General features: G+C 52.4%; 2 protein-coding genes and 1 pseudogene across 3 annotated transcripts; all 3 read left to right on the top strand.

Moving 5' to 3' along the window:
* Window positions 1–1,517: 1,517 nt before the first annotated feature.
* CTHT_0005400 (putative flocculation suppression protein) lies at window positions 1,518–3,737 on the top strand (the record flags this gene model as incomplete). The annotated part of the gene is made up of 4 exons (XM_006691012.1): window positions 1,518–1,924; window positions 1,986–2,084; window positions 2,339–2,706; window positions 2,767–3,737. 4 exons carry the CDS (start codon window positions 1,518–1,520, stop codon window positions 3,735–3,737), a joined length of 1,845 nt encoding a protein of 614 aa, XP_006691075.1.
* Window positions 3,738–5,486: 1,749 nt separating this feature from the next.
* On the top strand, window positions 5,487–9,240 carry CTHT_0005390 (succinyl-CoA synthetase beta-like protein; the record flags this gene model as incomplete). Its single annotated transcript, XM_006691011.1, has 6 exons — window positions 5,487–6,465; window positions 7,089–7,359; window positions 7,568–7,616; window positions 7,675–7,854; window positions 7,936–9,085; window positions 9,197–9,240. The coding sequence occupies 6 exons, from the start codon at window positions 5,487–5,489 to the stop codon at window positions 9,238–9,240; spliced, it is 2,673 nt and encodes an 890-aa protein (XP_006691074.1).
* A 3,850-nt stretch (window positions 9,241–13,090) lies between these two features.
* On the top strand, window positions 13,091–16,377 carry CTHT_0005380 (annotated as a pseudogene; the record flags this gene model as incomplete). The annotated part of the gene is made up of 6 exons: window positions 13,091–13,101; window positions 13,155–13,406; window positions 13,848–14,664; window positions 14,761–15,113; window positions 15,363–15,698; window positions 15,831–16,377. Coding segments are annotated over 6 exons (2,316 nt in total).
* Between the last annotated feature and the right edge of the window lie 1,867 nt (window positions 16,378–18,244).

Below are 18,244 nucleotides of genomic sequence, written 5' to 3'. Positions count from 1 at the left end.
TCTGCCCAGGTTAGGCGGCGCGAGGAGCAGACCGGGCTTCTGGAAGCGTCGATATATTGTCCAGAAACATCCAGGCCACAGCTGGCTGAGCCGCCAACCAGGCCGCGGAATGCGCAGGGTTGACATTCTCGGTCTTCCACTGCCCTTCCTGGCTTCCTGGGGCTTCCTTTTGTGCTCTATAGCGTCCCAGCACCAAAGAGCTGTGGTCAGTGGGTGCCGCTGCAGCACAACCGGACCCCTGTAGCCCCTCACTGGGTTTTCCTTCCACGGACGAAAGTGCAAGTGCACAGGTGGACGAGACTCCAGACAGATCCTGCGTTTTACTGTGATACCTCGCAGGTACAGCCGCCTTGCGCTTCTGCTGGCCATGGTGCCATATGTAAGCACAAGATCCGCGACAGACGTAGGTGTTAAAACATCACTCCATGTAACGTACGCCGGATAGCTTTTGCAAAAGTTATTCTACTTTGATTTTGTGCTGTTTTGGTGTTGTTATTTGACGTGAGGTGTTGCCCGACAAGGTCAGCTTTAACGCTCCTGCATCTCCAAGTTAGGTACATCGCTAGCGTCGAGTCCTAGCGTGTCGCCTACCAAAGCCGCCACCCGGCAGGCCAGCCAGCCAGGCGAGCCCACAAAAAAGACGAGAAAGCCGTCTTTTGATCCACTTTCACAGCGTCGAGCGTCCACGGCCTACGGTCCACGGCTGCAGGCCTGCATCCACTGATCCACAGCGTCCATCGTGTCCCATCCACACACACAGTACTTACATTGCAGCATCTGCACCCTCTTTGGTTCTTTCTCGACTCATCCTTTTCCCTTCTGTTCCGGGATTGGAAACCCTTCTGCACGCCAACACCGAGTCCAGCTCACGCATCGCACGCCTGACTTTTGAGCACGTGTCTCCGACATCGCCAAACACGGCCGACTGCTACATCCCGCGACGACAAGACCCTGCGGCTGCCACGGGTACTGCGGCTTCGACGGCTGACCGAGGAAATCCAAGAGCCATCCGATTGCCAGGCACGCACACTTACACCTAACACACGTAACTCGATACAAGCTCGACCAGGAGACGGTGACTCGAGGCTTAAATCATACGCCGGTGACCAGCCAATGCAAGACGTGGTTAGAGAAGACGGGAGGACCGAATCTTGATCAACAGACTCTTTTGCGCTTCTTTCCGAACGCACGCTACCCGCGCGTACCGCAATTGAGTATCTAGCGCAGGGGATGAGGTATGTGGGCTTCCGGGGGGAGATATTGACAGGCTCGGTGTTATCACGGGGCATCCGCTCGCTTCTCGCAGGCTGGGCAGCATGTGGGAGTGGTCGTGGCTAGGCTGAGAGCGTGATACCTCCGCCGCTCTTACTACATGCGGCTCTCGACTGCTGGCGGCCTGGCTGCTGGCCAGAGCCACCGGTGAGCCCGACTCCCCAAGAGCCTCTTTCCAGTCTTTTAGGCATACTGGATATGTTCCTCTCTTAATAAAACTGACTGTTAAAAATTTCTCAGACCAGATGGCAGCCAGCACTGATCCTGTGCCGCAAACCCTCCCGGCCGAACGGCCAGATACTGCTATGCCGGACGATCCGATGAACGGCGCCAGAACGGTGCCCATCATTGAGACCTCAGCACCCTCTCCAGGAGACCCAATGGAGATTACTTCGCCTACGAGCTCCTCGGCGCCGCAATCGGCGACCAAGAGTCCCGAGATCGAGATCAAGGTCAATGGCAGCACTCCGAGCCAACCGGCGCCGAGCGCCAACACCTCGCCCGCCGACAGCAACAACGGCAGCAGCAGCAGCAGCAGCAGCAGCAGCAGCAGCAGCAACGCCGTCGTGTCGTCTCAGGCGCCGGCTCCGGCAGCTCCCGCTGTTCATCAGCCTAAGATCGTCCAGACGGCCTTTATCCATAAGCTCTACAAGTACGCGCGCTTGCTGCTGGTATAGGCCAATTATGATGGTGATCGCTGACCATGTTTCTAGCATGCTAGAAGATAAATCCATATCACACCTGATCTCCTGGACGGCCAATGCTGAGAGCTTTGTCATGCAGCCGTCCCACGAGTTCTCCAAGGTTTTGGCGTATGTTCTTCGGTTTTTTTTTTTTTTTTTTTTTTGCGCTAGATATTGCGGGGTCGGGACGGTAGGGCTGACTTGGACAGGCAATACTTCAAGCACACCAATATCTCGTCCTTCGTACGCCAGTTGAATATGTATGGTTTCCATAAAGGTATGCTGAACCGACCGTCTGTCATTGCTCAGGGCCGTAGTTGACAGTCGGCAGTGAGCGATGTATTTGCTCAAGGCCAGCCCGAGTCAACCATGTGGGAGTTCAGGCATGGCGCCGGCAACTTCAAGCGCGGTGACCTCAATGGCCTCCGTGAGATCAAGCGCAGAGCATCGCGCCATGCCCTGGTGCATCGCGAGTACAACAACCAAAAGACGCAGCAGAATCAAACCACTTCGCAGCCAGAACCGGCCCAGCAAATGCAGGATAGCAATGACGCTAGGGTCGCTAATCTGGAGAACTTGGTCCACAACCTGTCAGCACGGCTCCAGCGCCAGGAAGACCAGGTGCACCACATGCAAATCCGGCATCAAGCCGTCATGGAAACAGTGTCCCGGTTACTGCATTTTAACTATGAGCTGTCACGCGCTGTAATGGCCCTAGCCCCAAGCTCTGACAACCCCATCCACCGGGACGGTAAGTATTGTCGGGATATGAAGCTCTTGCGGGGAACATATAGCCTAATACGTTCCACAGTCTCGGCCCTGCAGGCAGAAGTCCAGCGACAGATGGATTACTTCCGCTCCCTCGAAGAACCCCACGATCAGCTCTTTGCCGGCAGCCGCCCCTACTTCGCTAATGTCGAGAACGCACCTGTATCTCCCCGCCAGCTGCCTCAAGATGATCCCCGACGCGGCTCTGCGGCCGGTCTTCCTGTCCCTCCGCCCCGGCAACCGGCCACGGCAAACAACTACTACCGCCCCTCTGTTCCATCGAATCTGTCCATTGGCACGCGCCGTCCGTACGGTTCAATAGGGGGTGCCGGCACAGCCCAATCCTCACCATCCTCGCTGCGTGTCCAGCCACCTCCGCCGCCGCCTCCGGGTCCTCACAATCACCATTTGGCAAACGTAACTGACTTCGGCCCTAATTTGGCCCGGCGTCACACCTCAGCCGATATCCGTGCCCACGGCTGGCAACCCAACCCGAACCCGAACCCACCACCATTCGGCGGTCCCCCGTCATCCTCTTCCGGCCCGTCCTCCTCTCAATGGCCCCCATCCCCGAACCGTCTTGCCCCTCCCCCAACAACCGAAGACCAGCGTATCCGCGAGTCCTTCTCCCACTACTCCTTCCAGTCGGCATCCTCCGGCGCACCGCAATCTCACTCGCGCCCTGCGACCCCGCCCCCACCACACGCCTTCACGAACGGCGGTGGTCCCCCCCCGCCGCCGCCGCCGCCACCTACTCTGCCAACGGTCCAGTACCCTGGCCAACAACAGGGCCCGTTGCCGCCGCCGACGGTGCATGTCGATAACACATTTGGCAGCTGGTCGTGGAACTCAGCAAGCAGTAGTAGTAGGGACCGGTTGGGGGTGAAGGTCGATTCGGCGCCGCCGACAAGGAGGGGAAGCATGGCCCATATCTTGAATCCGGCGGAGCCGGGTATGGAGGATGAGGTTGATCCGAGGGATGATTTGGAGAGGAAGAGGAAGAGGCTGCAATAGGATTTCGTTAAGAGTGTGAGGGGTGAATGGGAAGGGGTTGTTGAGCTGAGCTGGGCTGCTGCCGCCACTCGACTGATCGACGGACCAACTGACTGACCGACCAACCGCTGTGTGTGATCTGGATAAGATTTGGAAGAGGTTTTCGATTGTTGAGTTTCGCTCGTTTGTTTTCGACTCGAAAAGTTACAGAATCAGTTAACCAGTTCTGAGAGTCATCATCAACATCATCAGCTCTGAGGAACGACGAACAACCTATTTATCTATGTCTCGGCATTTGAATGCATACTGCTTGCATACAGCATAGCGACGTGGAACGCATAATAGTGCTTAATCGCTTCGCCTGTCGGCCCTTTGCTTTCGATTTCTGCGCCTCAGATACGAGGAAGAGATGAATGGGTCGGCGGGCTATCCTTCTGCTTCTACCGTGTCGTTTCATGTTCTTTTTTTTTGTTACCTCGTTCGTTTTAGTCATTAGTGGCATCCAGTCCGTACTCTTATCATCGACTTTATCTGTCTTCGTCAGCATCGGCTTGTGTTGCTTGGGTTAACCGGTTGGCTGGCTGGCTGGATGGATGGATGGATGGATGGCTTGGCTGTCTGGCTGGCTAGGTGGTTAAGTTGGTTGCGCGGTCGGTTGATTGATACATTTTATCATTTCATGGGCAGTCAGACGGCAGTAGCCAGACGCGTTGTAAGGGAGGGGGACGTTCTAGGTTATATAGACGGGATGGACTATTTTGAAAACACGCCCCTATAGCATTTGCGTCGCACTGATGTTGAATGATACTACTGATCCTGTCTGGGATGGATTTATTATTGTATGAATGGTTGGCTGGAAGCAGGGATGGATGAATGGATGGAATCTTGCGTCGTTTACTCTATGTTATGCTATGTTCTACTTACGTGCCTACCTACTAACTGCTACTGCTGCTACTGCATTGGCTTTTGACGCTGTTGCTCTGTTTTATGGCAATGGCAGTACTACTTTCGGAATTGGAATTTTCGTTTGAGTGGTTGGTTGGCTAGGTAGCTCTTTTGCTCGTCTTGAGTTTTCCTCTATGCTGCTACTCAAGTTATTTGGCGGGTAAGCTGGGGTTTCCTTGGTTTTCTTTTTGGTTCTGTCTTGATAGCATGCGCCCGATGCATTGTGTAGATATTTGTACAATATTTGACAATGTTGGGATATGTTTTGCTTAACTTTGTGCGTGTTCTTATTTGGAAGTTTGAAGCGTCTAGTCTACTTTGACCTGAAATTTGTTGCTTAATGCAGGGTCTACGACCAAGGCTAAGCCTGGAACTTGTTATAATATCTGAGGCTTAGAGTTCCAGCATCAGATGAAGGAAGATATTGATCTGGAGAGTCAACATGTCTCGAAGTTGTGACAGGTTGATCTCTAATTGACCATGAGGCTCTGATAATGCCACAAGCTTCACTAGATGCATGTCGCCTCAGGGAATTCGCCAATAAGGGGCTGTTCTACGATAAGATGAAACTTTCCCGATAAGATAGCGAGAGAGCCCTTGATGTTTCCAGTTTCCATGAAACAAGCCATCACAAAACTTCACCATCTTTCTCGCAACTTTTCTCAATCTTGTCTTCGTCTAGAGCACTCATTTCTGAGATCTGTTCCTACTTAAGCTTCAATTGACATCTGAAGCACTGACACTACCTACACATTTCTGTCACGGATCCAAGCACATAATTCACCTGACTCTTGAACTCAAAAGCCAACTTTCAAACCCACCACCATGCCGTCTAATGAAAAAGAAAAAGAATCCTCCAAACTACCCCCAGCCCCCAGCAGCGCCGACTTCACACAGACATACAACCGGATCGCGGCCAGCTTGTCCAACCGCCAACTAAAATTCCAATCCTTCCTATCCAAACACCGCAAACCTACTACTACGAATGACGGCAGCAGCACGGACACATCCGGCGTCTCTACCCCCTTCTCAACAACCAAGCAGGGCGCTTTCACCTCCCTCAGCGCAAAACCCTCTGCTAGCAGTAGCAGATTCAGCTCCGCCACTCCCGCTCTTATTACAGCTCAAAGCAACAATAGCAGCAGCAGCGCCGCTACACCAATGCCCAACATCGATACCGACAATGACCCCGACTTGGATCCCAACAAGGGCCTGGGGTATGCACCGCCACCGAAGAATGGGGCGCTCTCGGCAGCGGAAAAGACGAAGGCTGAATTGAGGAGGAAGGTACTGGGAAAGAAACAAGCAAGGGAGTTGGAGAAGAGAGAAAGGGAAGCGGCGAGGAAGGGGCCAACTGCCGCGGTGGGAGTGAAGAGGCCTGGGGATGAGGAGAGTGAGGATGATGAGGAGAGCGTGGGGAAGGGGGCGCTGGTAAGGGGACGGAAGAAGGTTAGGGTTGCTGAGGAGTTGGGGGTTTTGATGGGGAGGGGAAGGGGGAGGGAGAATCAAGGGAAGAAGAGTGAAGAGAAGACGGATGGTGAGAGCCAGGGCAAGGTTGAGGAATCCAAGGCGGCTGAGGAGCCAGGGAAAGGGGCTGAACGGCAAGGGGAGAAGCAAGTTGATGGGGATATTGTGACGGATGAAGCAGAGACTCGAGCCCCGGGGCAAGGTGAGGGGCAGACCAACGGTGAGGGGAAAAAGACGAAGAAGAAGAAGAACAAGAAAAAGAAGAAAAAGAAGAATGAAACTTCTGGAGAGCAAAGAGCCGGGGAGAAAGGAGGTGCCGAGAAAGCAGGGAGCGAAAGTGAGAGTGAAAGCTAAGCTCCCACTTTGTGTCCTACAACACGATAGTTATGTTGCTGCGACTCATCCAGCACATAGTCACCACAGCTTGCTGATCGGAGCATGTGGGATAATGGAGCCTGAATCATAACCAAAGCCGGAAAACCTAAGGCACAAATACGGCAGTTTTGAAGCGTCTAAAGTCTTTCCACGGTTCCTGATGAGTGTGGTCTTTACCTGGTGTCAAATATTCGAACATCACCCATAAACCGTATCAGGTAGCTGTAAAACATCCTATGTTTGCATCCATCTTGTATCATAGGAAAGAGGGTATCAAACATCAAACGATCGGATATCGGTGCCTCGGCTTGTTGTCGTCCACCGCGGGGTCATCGAGAAGAGCCCCACCGTATCACCGCCAAACAGTTTGCAGGATACGGGATGCTCAGGTGGTAGGAGTAACGGGCCACTCCCTACTTTGTAATCCACAAAACCCATCAACGTTTATCATTACTACAGACCGAGGCTCAAAGTTTTCCCCGTGCTAGATCATATTGGTCGATCTCGACTCGCACACGAGAAGTGCACAAAACGATGGTAATCTCGATTGTGACTTGATGCGTGCTGAGATTTTGTGACCGATAGTAAGTGCCGATGGCGATTGGAGGGAGATAAAATCCGGCTCGGAAACATCTCTGATTGGCTCGGAGGGGTGCCGTTTGGCAGCTCCAGCTCAGCAGCTCGTTTGCCGCAGGAGCTCTCGGTGGGCTCTGGCAGGGTTTGCAGCGGCTGTCAGCGGCGCAACCGCCACAACCCACTGGGGCCTAAGGCGGCCCAAGGCCTGGGATCCAAGACATTATGGCCAAAAGAAGCTAGCCCGCTGCTGGAGCACCACTCGCGACCACTGGGGCACCCGGTCCAGCCTGGCAAGGGGCTACAGGCGGAGGCCCAACACAACCTTGGGGGGGGGGGGGATTTGGGACCTGCACGTAATCTCTTCAATCCAACCTGAATCACGGAAACGGCGTCACAAAAGCTCCTCCTCCCTCAAAATCCTTCCCGGCGCCATTCTGCTCTCTGTTTTGCATTTGCACACCCACAACCTTTCCAGTCACCATGTTCAGGCTCGGTCGCAGCAGTCGTGCATTGGCTTCGGCCCTTGCCGCCCCCAAGGTTCGCTCTACCTTTGCCCATTACCCACTTCTGTACTTTCGCTTCGCTTTTTTGACAGCTTGCTTTGACATGGTGTCGCCCTGCTGTTGTGCTGCTGGCTGACTCGAGACTCGCGCACCGCCAACGCTACCCGACACTGCAGACCTCTTTCTCGCCCGCCGTCAGAACCCCCAGCTTCGCCCAACAACGGCGAAACTTGAGCATCCACGAATACCGCTCGCACGACCTGTTGCGTCAGGTAAGAAAGAACTCCAAAATAATAGGCTACGTTGTGAGTCAAGTTGTGGGGGAGACCGCTCGCTGACCCCGCCACCGCCAGTATGGCATCCCCGTCCCCAAGGGCGCCGTCGCCCACAACGCTGCCGAGGCCGAGCAGGTGGCCAAGGAGATCGGCACAGAAGACATGGTGATCAAGGCCCAGGTGCTGGCTGGCGGCCGTGGCAAGGGCAGCTTCGACAACGGCCTGAAGGGCGGTGTGCGTGTCATCTACTCGCCTACCGAGGCGAAGATGTTTGCCGAGCAGATGATCGGCCACAAGCTCATCACCAAGCAGACGGGCGCCGCCGGCCGTCTCTGCAATGCCGTTTACATCTGCGAGCGCAAGTTCGCCCGCCGTGAGTTCTACCTGGCCGTCCTGATGGACCGCGCCTCGCAGGGCCCCGTCATCGTCTCGTCGTCCCAGGGTGGCATGGACATCGAGGCCGTTGCGAAGGAGAACCCTGAGGCTATCGTCACCACTCACATTGACATCAACGTTGGCGTCACCGACGAGATCGCCCGCAACATCGCCACTAAGCTTGGCTTCAGCGAGCAGTGCATCGAGGACGCCAAGAACACCATCCAGAAGCTCTACCAGATCTTCCTCGAGAAGGATGCCACCCAGATCGAGATCAACCCTCTGTGTGAGACCTCGGACCACAAGGTCATGTGCATGGACGCCAAGTTCGGCTTCGACGACAATGCCGAGTTCCGCCAAAAAGAGATCTTCAGCTGGCGCGACACCACCCAGGAGGATCCCGAGGAGGTTCGCGCCGCGGAGGCCGGCCTGAACTTCATCAAGCTCGACGGTGACATCGGCTGCTTGGTCAACGGTGCCGGTCTGGCCATGGCCACCATGGATATTATCAAGCTGAATGGCGGCCAGCCGGCTAACTTCCTTGACGTCGGCGGTGGTGCTACCCCGGCCGCCATCAAGGAGGCCTTCGAGCTGATCACCTCCGATCCCAAGGTCACGGCCATTTTTGTCAACATCTTCGGCGGTATTGTGCGCTGCGATGCCATCGCCCAAGGTCTGATCACTGTCGTCCAGTCGCTCAACCTCAAGGTCCCCATCATTGCCCGTCTGCAGGGCACCAACATGGAGCAGGCCCACCAGCTCATTAACGACTCGGGCCTCAAGATTTTCTCGATTGATGATCTCCAGACTGCTGCTGAGAAGGCGGTGCAGCTGAGCCAGGTCGTCAAGATGGGTGCGTGCTTTCCTGCGGGATAATTTTCTTTTCTCTTCTTCTTTTTTTCCCCTTTGACTTTTGTTTGCGGAATGCATTACTAACTTTTTGCTGTTTGCTTGTTTGTTACAGCCCGTGCCATTGATGTTGGTGTTGAGTTCACTCTTAGCATCTAGACAATCTCACCCCTAGTTTGGAGTAGACAGCTACCTCTTTTTATGGGGGTAGCTTAGAGGCGGTTTCTTATCTCTTTTTATTAGCTACATGATAGACGGTTGGGGCGAGGGTTGAGGGTTGATGATGCTTGCGTGGACTGTATTGGGCTCTTGGTTTATAGAAGCCTACTCATGCTGGTTGCTGTGGTGTGTATAAAGCGTAATGTTCTTTAATGGTCATTTTTGCTGTGGTATGCGGTGCATGCATCCTTGCAGAGAGCTAATGCGGATGGATGTGTTGTTCAGGTAATCCGGGTTGATGAGAGGGAATGATATTGCTGTGTAGACTGCAGAGTTTCGGTGTGGCGCTGGTTGTGTTAGACAAAGGCATTGTTTCCCAAGAGGATGATGTAGACCAGGGTTTCTGAGCTTTCTTTCCTCGTTGTTAGTACAAGTCAGTTTGAGTAGGTTTTTTTTTTTTTTGGCCCGTATTTGTCCAACCTATGCCACTTTTTCTTGTTACTTTCTCTTCAGATTACCATCCACAATCCCATCTGCGTCTCGATGAGCAAAATCAAGTAGCGATCTGCACGCTTATAAGTCTGCACAAAGACACATAGTCACACACAAATTCTAATCATGTTTCTTGTGCTGCTCCAGATCATACCACACTGGCATCAAATCAAGGATCTTACCTTAGTCCATTTCTAGAACCTTACCCCGGATATGTGCTTCCGGCGAACTAAAATGCGGGGGAGGATTCCCCCCCGCGGACCCAGAAGGATTTGCTTGCTATGGATTCATCAGACTTTCAGTCTTGGGTGTCGATGACGTCCCATCATCATGATCCCCTTCATCCGGAGTGCATACGCTATGCTTCTGGGCAGGGGTTTTGGGATATTGCATGGGGGGATGAGCGTGGTCTGATGAGGGTAGGTACAAGTAGGTAGGTAGACAACATACCTATGGTTAGAAATGTTTGTTTCAGTTTTTTTTTTGTCTGTGTGTGTGTGTGTGTGTGTTTGTTCTCCTGTCTTTTTCTTTTACTATCAAGTACGATATCTCGAGCCATGATAGCAGGTCAGGAGGAGTCGTAAAAGATAGGGTTGATATGGGAGTTGTTAGTTTTAGTATCCTTGGCTTTGCGGGGGAGATCTGATGCTTGGGTGCTGGTGCTGGATATCGATATCATATGTTCCCCCTTTCTGTAACTCATCAATCGGAGATGGGAGTGGCACGTGTCGATCTGTATGTACTAAAACAGATGAGGATAAAATCCCACGTGTTTTCGGTGGATGGTGTAAGTGAGGCTTTTCCTACCAAGTACCGAGCTAGCTTTACTCTTACGTTGCAGCGTGTAAAAGAGAGGTGACATCTGGGTGGCCTCACATTCGAAGTGTGGTCGTCCAGATTAGGTGTGGCGCCGTGAGATGGTTCATTCGTTCGGTCGACGGGATCGAAAGTCAAAAAGGCACAGTTAGGGTTGTGGTTCAAAGGAACAGCGCTGGCATCTGGTGGGCAGGTTGTTGCATAAGTACCACTGGCTTGGGTTCATAGGGCTCGAGCGGTCAAAAGTACTTATGGCAGTGCTTTGTCCCGCACGTTTTTGCCGGTGATCTTGGGTTCTGTTTCCCTCTTGTTTCAAGAAGCCCATCACATATCTTGTTCGCTGTCCTGGCAGTTTCCACCCGTCTTTGTACGACACAAGTCAGCCGTCACTATCACACTGCGGACTTAGACAACAAATCACCACTTCATCCACTCATCATCATCTCGTTGAAACAATTGCAACTCAACACAAAAACAAAAACTCATCTACGCACCTCAATCATCAATACCAAGTTCATCCATCAACCAGCACCAAGTCCTTGCCTCTCACTTACATCAGTCGCCATGGTCCACTCCTCCGTCTGTCCCTGCGCAACCTGTTTCAACACACCAAAGACAACGCCGCCGCAGACTGCCATTCAACGACAGATGCAGAGGGATTTTGAGAAGCAGAGAGAGAAGCAGACAAAGGCACACGCATATTCACAGCACTTCGGACATGGTGGACTGCTGGGCAAGTTACGGCGCAGCCGTAGCATCGAGAGCACTGCATCAGATCTTGTTGGCTTGAGGGGGGCTGCTCAACCAATTGGTATCACTGAGCAGGGAAAGTAGAGGATATGCAAAGGGTTATTCAATTGGTCTTGGTGGCTGGCTTTTCTTTTGTCTTTTTGCTGTCGGGCTTAGGAGTACTTAGGGATCAAAGGTCATGTTCATGTTGACTCCATTGGCGATGTTGAGGCTGACATGGATACAAGGGCGCAATGGAACTTCGAGTTATAATGATCTCGGACATGAATTGATGACTCCATGTTTCTGTTCACTTAGTGGTACCTGAGAAAAGTGTGGTACAGGTTGTGCTGCGTTTATTTATTGCTCAAAGAGCCGTGTTGTCGAAGAGTGTTCACTACATTTGACAACCCTGGAGGATGGGAGCGGAACCAGTCAACTGTTAGCCTAGCTGTTGTCAATGACTACCATGAGGCTAGATTCTTGGCTTTTATTTCAATTGTAAAGCAGATGTAGGACAGAATCTGTTTCTCTTTTCATGGGTATGTTACCTGTCATTCTCTCCCATGTGTCAAGCTTGGGTAGCGATACAACAGCACATCACCATGGACGTCATGAGACATTTCAATGAGTTGTCTTGACAGCTCATGAAGCCAACTTCGCAACGCATCTCTGTCCTTTTTTTTCTTCCTTTCACACCACAAGACCCAGGGATACTTAAGAGAACATCAACAACTAGGCCATAATCCTATGCACTCACCGTGAACTCTTGAGCTCCATGGTAACACAATTTCATTTTGAACAATGAACAGCGAACTGCCAGCTAAATGGGAGTCAATACACGACAGTCTTGAATGAATAAACTCCGAGTTCTGCGAGTCAGCCGCCATTTATGTAAGTGGTGAAATGAGACCACGGTCCAATATAGTCTTCAAGCCAGAATTCACCCATATATAAGCCAGCTTGACTCCTGACTCCCACTTTTATAGATTCTGCTGCTCATGGATGGCATCCTTATCTACGAGAGTGTTCTAAAGGAGGGAAAGAAGGCATCCTCTACCAGCAACCAACCATCAACCCGCTTTTAGGGCCTCTAAAGCCACGTTCAACAAGGCAGACAAGTGTCTTCTCAAAGTAACCTTTCCCAGCTCTCAAGGCCGGTCAGTCCTTTACCTGGCCAAGACGCCAATCATTCTGCAAATAAAGAGGCAAGATCCAGCAGTCAAAGCAATGCTAAATTGGTCAGCACTCCTGATAATAAAGACATCACCAACAATTCCTCTCATGATCCGGTAAGAGTCCTACTGAAGAACATCCCTCAAAATGACAAGATTCAACTGAGATATATTAGCTTCAATTGTTCAACTTTTATGCTAGCATCAATACTGACTGCTGAGTTTATGCAATGGATGATTTTGGCAAACACAAGAGTCCTATCATCCCAATCAACTCGAAGGGAAGTCAAAAGGCATCGGGAGAGCATGAAAACACTCATGATGAAAAGGAAGATGACCCGGTCGAAATAACCTTCAACATCCGAGGAGAGTATGCCCGACTACGACTACAGGCAGAGGTCTTGGGCCTCACCCAATCACCGTTCTTTCCACAGACAGTGGAAGAGTATACCCGTCTGAAATTGTATATGTCAGAAGAACGGGCGGAATCAATCTATTGGAAAGTCAACCGGATGGAGGGGGAAGCACGTGCTCTTAAGAATGCTCATTGGAAACTCATCCCAGCGGTCAATCGTTATGGAAGTGTCGAGGTGATAAATGTACCAATTTACCATGAGAATCCGCACGAGCGAGAAAAGATGGTTGAAGGGTAAGTTATTCATATTTGCAATGTCAGTGAAGCGACATCTGACAGTTTGTTAGCGACAACGATGATGATGCCTTGCTTAGGCACATTTTTGACGAAGCAGCAGCCGCTCTCACCAGTCAAGGCCAAGATATCGACAATCCTCCTAGTCCCAATGAGAACACATTTGATATTCTGCAAACAGCAGAAGTGATTGGATTCCATCTCCCATCACCAATGATGTTCCAAACAAAAAGCGAGAATGTCCCCAAGGCTGAGAAGCCATGGCCAAAACTGACTTCACTTGAGGCTGACCGTCTCAACGAATGGTCTTCGTTGGGTAAGAGATCATTGTCCCTTTCCAACAGCCGGAGCACAGGAGCTTCAGTGCTGTCTCTTCCTGGACTTGGCATAAGATTTCCCAGCACAGGATGGTTCACTCCTTTACGGCTTGCTGGAAGCGGAGAGTTCTCATGGCCGACTGATTGTTGGACCTCTTGGTCCTCATATGGGTTACCGGCTGAGAGCTCTTGGACATGGAACAACAACAGACCCTTTACAGCCTTCTCTTCTTCTCCGAGGTTCAAACCCGGGTTGACCAGTAGCAGGGGAGAATACAGGTGTGGCACAAGGGGAAGATACAGACGCCGCACACCATATCCAAGAAGATCTCATGTTAACAACCGGTCTCGTCATTCTCGTGCCTTTCTTGCGTCTATTCATCCCCATCACAAAGACACTCCTAATCGTAATTCACCAAGACCTGCCAGGTCTAGCTCCTGGGACGCAATAACAGTTCCAAATCCACAAACTCCTCCCGCGCTGTCCGCGGACGATGCCGTGTCTGGCGCTGCCCCGCACACAGGAGATAAAGCAGGAGAGAACCTGGGCCAACAAAGGAGCGATAGCTGTCCAGAGATTCCTCCGGTTCCCGGCATCACATCAAGCGCACAGTCGGCGCCCCCAACTACGACAGCACCTGTGGTGGGAACAGGGGCCTACAAGTTCCGAGAAACCCATCGAGGTGCCCTGTTGGCCAGTGGTTCTTCTCCCGCTCCCGGCTTTTCGCCCTCAAAATTCCCCAAGACTGTCCTATCACGCCCGCCGAGCCCTCTATTCTGCACTGCCAACTCGCCGGCTTTGCCCTTAGTGAAGGATGCTCAGCTGCGGACAGCATCAGGACCTGTGCTGGCGCTGAAGCCTGTCTGGCCAGCTCGGCAGTCGACTTCGACCCTTGAGGACCTCAATGCAAACCCGTTGAAGGCTGCCAGTTCCCTTTCTGAGCAGGTGAAGCCCACTGCCCGTCCAAGTGCCCACAGTTCGCCGGCGCTGCCGGCTGCCGCAGTGGGCGGAGCACCCCTGAAGCAGCCAAACCCGCTGCGGGTGCCGATGTGGCCTCTGTGTGTGCGAGGCCTGCGATCAGTTGGCGCGCGGACCGGTACAGCCAAGTACAAGAGCCACCAGTTGGTGCCCGCTTCAACGGTGGGCTGTGAGAGGAATTTGCTGAATGTGAACGCTGCCTGTGCCCGAGGCCAACAGCGCACTTCGCCAGCTGAGGGTGCGGAGATGGCGACCCAAATGGCACAGGTAAGTACTTGTCCTTGTTCCTCTTCAGCTCAGGAGGGCTTGCGACAATGGCCGGTAATCAGTACGCTCAGCGTAACTCGCCGCATGCCATCCCAGACAGAGGTTTCTGCGCCGGTTGCTGGGGCCATTGGCCCACGCCCATCGAGCCCATTAACCCAAGAGACTCCGGCAGCCAGGATTAGAGCTGCACATGAGAGAGTGATGGAGGCCGAGGATTTCAATACTCCCAAATCTACGGCCTTTTCGCAACCACCACCCAACCTGACAAGTTCCAAGGACTGGCCAGTCCTCCCTTTTTCTTCTTCCTCTGCTTTGCCAGTTTCTGGCGCTTCAAACCCCCCTTCAAGCAAAGCACAGCCAAAGCTATGGAGTGCTTTGTTCTCTAAACCTACTTCATCTTCCGTTTGGCCAAGGCCAGCCCAGAAGGACAGCTGGGCAGATGTCGTTCGGTCCGCTGCTCAATCTGCAACAAGCGTTGCAAACAATAACAGCAATAATAAACAGGATGCGACAGACACAAAAAAAGCTGGCAAGACATTAACTTTTGTCTTGCCGGGTGCAGCCAGCGCTAGAGCCCAAACAGCGTCGGAGGCAATGACAACAAGTGCTGCAGCCCCCTCCATTCTGAAGTCCTCAACGATAGCTGCTTGTGATCCTGTTCCTTCCTCTAGCACTGGGACTGATGTTAATCATCCCAGGGCTGTTGAAAACAAGGAGGAAGGAGCTCCAGAAGCATCAGGTGCTGGTTCAAATGGCACTAATCCCACCCTCGGCACGATTGAGACTTCAAACAACCAAACCGCATCCCTAAGGACATCTTATTCCCCTCGATTTAAACCACATAGTTCATCATCCCCTTCGGACTTGCTTAGATCTCTTTCCGCTGTCCCTACCAACTTTACCTCCAAGGACGAAGAGTTGGACGCTCCCGCAGCCAATGACGCCACGCAAACGCATGGCGACGCTACCTCCTCAATGGGACTTGTGAAGCCAGCGATACTATCAAGCAACACCACCCCGTGGCAAGCCCCATGGTCGGTGCGATGGCCAACCAGGTGGGATCGTTGGCCAATTCCCATCAGCCTCCGGTATCATAACTCCCAAGACGCTTCCAATGGGACGGACCCAATCTCACAAAGCAAGGACACTGACACTTTTAACCCCAGACCTCTGCCTCTCCCTATCCCGTGGCATAACTGGCCGATGCTTAACTGCTTCAATGGGAATTCGGGGGGGCATCGGGGCCAGTTTGCTGGCGACGAAGACTGGATCAAGACGTGGAAGATGATACTCAGCAGGAAGGGACCTCAAGACCAACTCCATCCTACACTTGCGCCGGCGTTTCCAGGAGGACTTCTCTACCGGGTCTATTTCCCCAGACCACCGCCTGCCCCAAGGAAGGAGTGGAAGCACTTGTGGGAGAAAGATCCGGAAGAAGCAGAAGCAGAAGAAGAAGAAGAAGAAGAAGAAGAAGAAGAAAAAGAAGAAAAAGAAAAAGAAAAAGAAGAGAAAAAGGAAACAACGGAAACGGTAGCCTGGGAGATTGAGCCACTTCAGCCATCCGATAATCCTTGGCCGGCTGAAGCGTACAGCACCTGGGGATATTTGACCGGCAGGCCGAACATCTGGGCACCAACACGCGAGGAACGGATAGCAAGAATCAAGAGGAAGATGGAGGCGGAGATTGGATCGGAAGGGTGGTACGTGCACTGAACATTCTTGATTGAAGAGGCTTCTTGGTTTTGAAGGTTCGACTCTGGTTTCTCAGGATACAATGGGTTTGATGGGTCGTTCGGGCAGGAAGGTTACCAGGGCGTGCCAGATAGAGCGCAAGACATCTATCTACCTAAAGAGCGAGTGAGATAATGAAGCGGCTGGACCGTTGACGCTTGACGGCAAAGTTCAACTATTTCCAGCATTCTCTTTGCCCGAATCCTGGGCTTGAGAGGCATATTTGACATGCAATTCTCCCTCCGCAGACAGTGAAAAAAAAAAAGGATCATAAAGGTGCCAGCTGCTTGGACATGCGACATAATGCTTCTCAGCCGCATGGCAACGGAGCAGCCGGGTACGAAAATGAACGGAACGAGGGTCTAATGGGCCAATTTCGCATGCATCTTGTATTTTTACCTCGATCGTCCTGACCCATGTCGTGTTGGCATTCTAGTGATCTTGCTGTCATTCGCATCATGAATGTAGCAGCGGCCGCAGATTCGGCTGCTGTTTGGCGTCTGCCTAAGAGGGCGGTCGATATGAGGGGTCGCGACAGCTTCTGGAAGACATCCCCAAGGCTTTTTTTTCAAGATGCAAAAGACAGGCCGAAGAGACCCCCGACATCGATGGCTGGCCCAGATCGGCGGGCCGGCAGGAACCAGTTGGCGGTAGTACCTTGCAGGTGGCTGCCTCTATTCTGAGTCTTGGCTGGATCGGCTAGCCGTCTCCAGGTCTTGGCAGCCGGCCGATCCTTGCACTGTTTCGTTTCAGAAACATCCCATTGCTTGGCCTGCTGCTTCGTCCCTCTTATTTTGTGCAACGGCGATTGGCGCACAGTGGCCCGTCAGGAGCAGGCGGCTTGCTGCTGGTGCGGATTGTGCAAGTGCATGCAGCCCACTGGTGGCCGATTGATACGATGTGGTTTTACGTAGTTCTGTGCTCCGTGGCGAGAACTCATGGCCAGCAAACGCAGTCCTCTTGTTGGCACTCGATTGCAAAGGACAGACTCGCTGCCAGCCAGCCAGCTGCTTGATTCGAAGTTGATGACAAAGGCCATCTTCCCCTGAGAAGCCCCTGGATTAAAGTGGTTGATTGGCACAGTATGTATATGGTTAGAGCGGTACGGAGGACTACCTGAATTTCAAACGCCGCCGCGGCGACGGCATGCTAAAATCCACATATATTGTACTGATAAAGATCTATCTGGCTTTATTTGGCCGGCAGCATCCAATCGCCTGGATCTCGAAGATGGCCTGGAACATATCGAAACCTCTATGGAACTTAAGCCAGGATCACTGATACGATAAGATGCTCAAAATAGCACACAATAACGCTTTTGACAGTGTGTGGACGGGAAAAAAAAAAGCAGCGTTAGTGAAGGTTGTCAAGGTCGCTTACATTTCCTGTACACAGTGTCTAAAATGAGAGAAAATGATACCTATGAGCCGGGAACCCCGCTGCTGCAGCACCCGGCGGACATTAACCCTTTCAATCGTGACCCCCTGTTTGGAGATTGAGAAGTTCGATTAAGAACATCAACTGACGACAAGGAGCAGCAGACAGCTGCTTTTCTCTCCCTAGCATCCGTCGATACGGCCCTTCACCACTTTTTTGGTTTTCACGACTGCCACGAGATACTGCCACGTTGCGGTCTGAAAAGAGACAAAAGCCAGGCAGCAGCTGCTGAATGCTGAAGCACGGTGCACCAATACGGAAACCGACTTCTCTTACGCAACACGCATCCTCTGGCCCTCTAAATCCTCTCTGTCCTTTTGACCTCTGACCATTGACTTTTCACGGACCACAGCGACACCTTGCACCTTTTGCACCTTGCACCTTGTTTGTCCCTCTCTTTCCCCCCCCCCCC

This window comes from Thermochaetoides thermophila (assembly GCF_000221225.1).
Source record: "Thermochaetoides thermophila DSM 1495 unplaced genomic scaffold scf7180000011806, whole genome shotgun sequence".
Taxonomy (NCBI): domain Eukaryota; kingdom Fungi; phylum Ascomycota; class Sordariomycetes; order Sordariales; family Chaetomiaceae; genus Thermochaetoides; species Thermochaetoides thermophila.
Note: the sequence above shows the minus strand (reverse complement) of the source record. Positions and strands in the feature narration are given on the sequence as shown.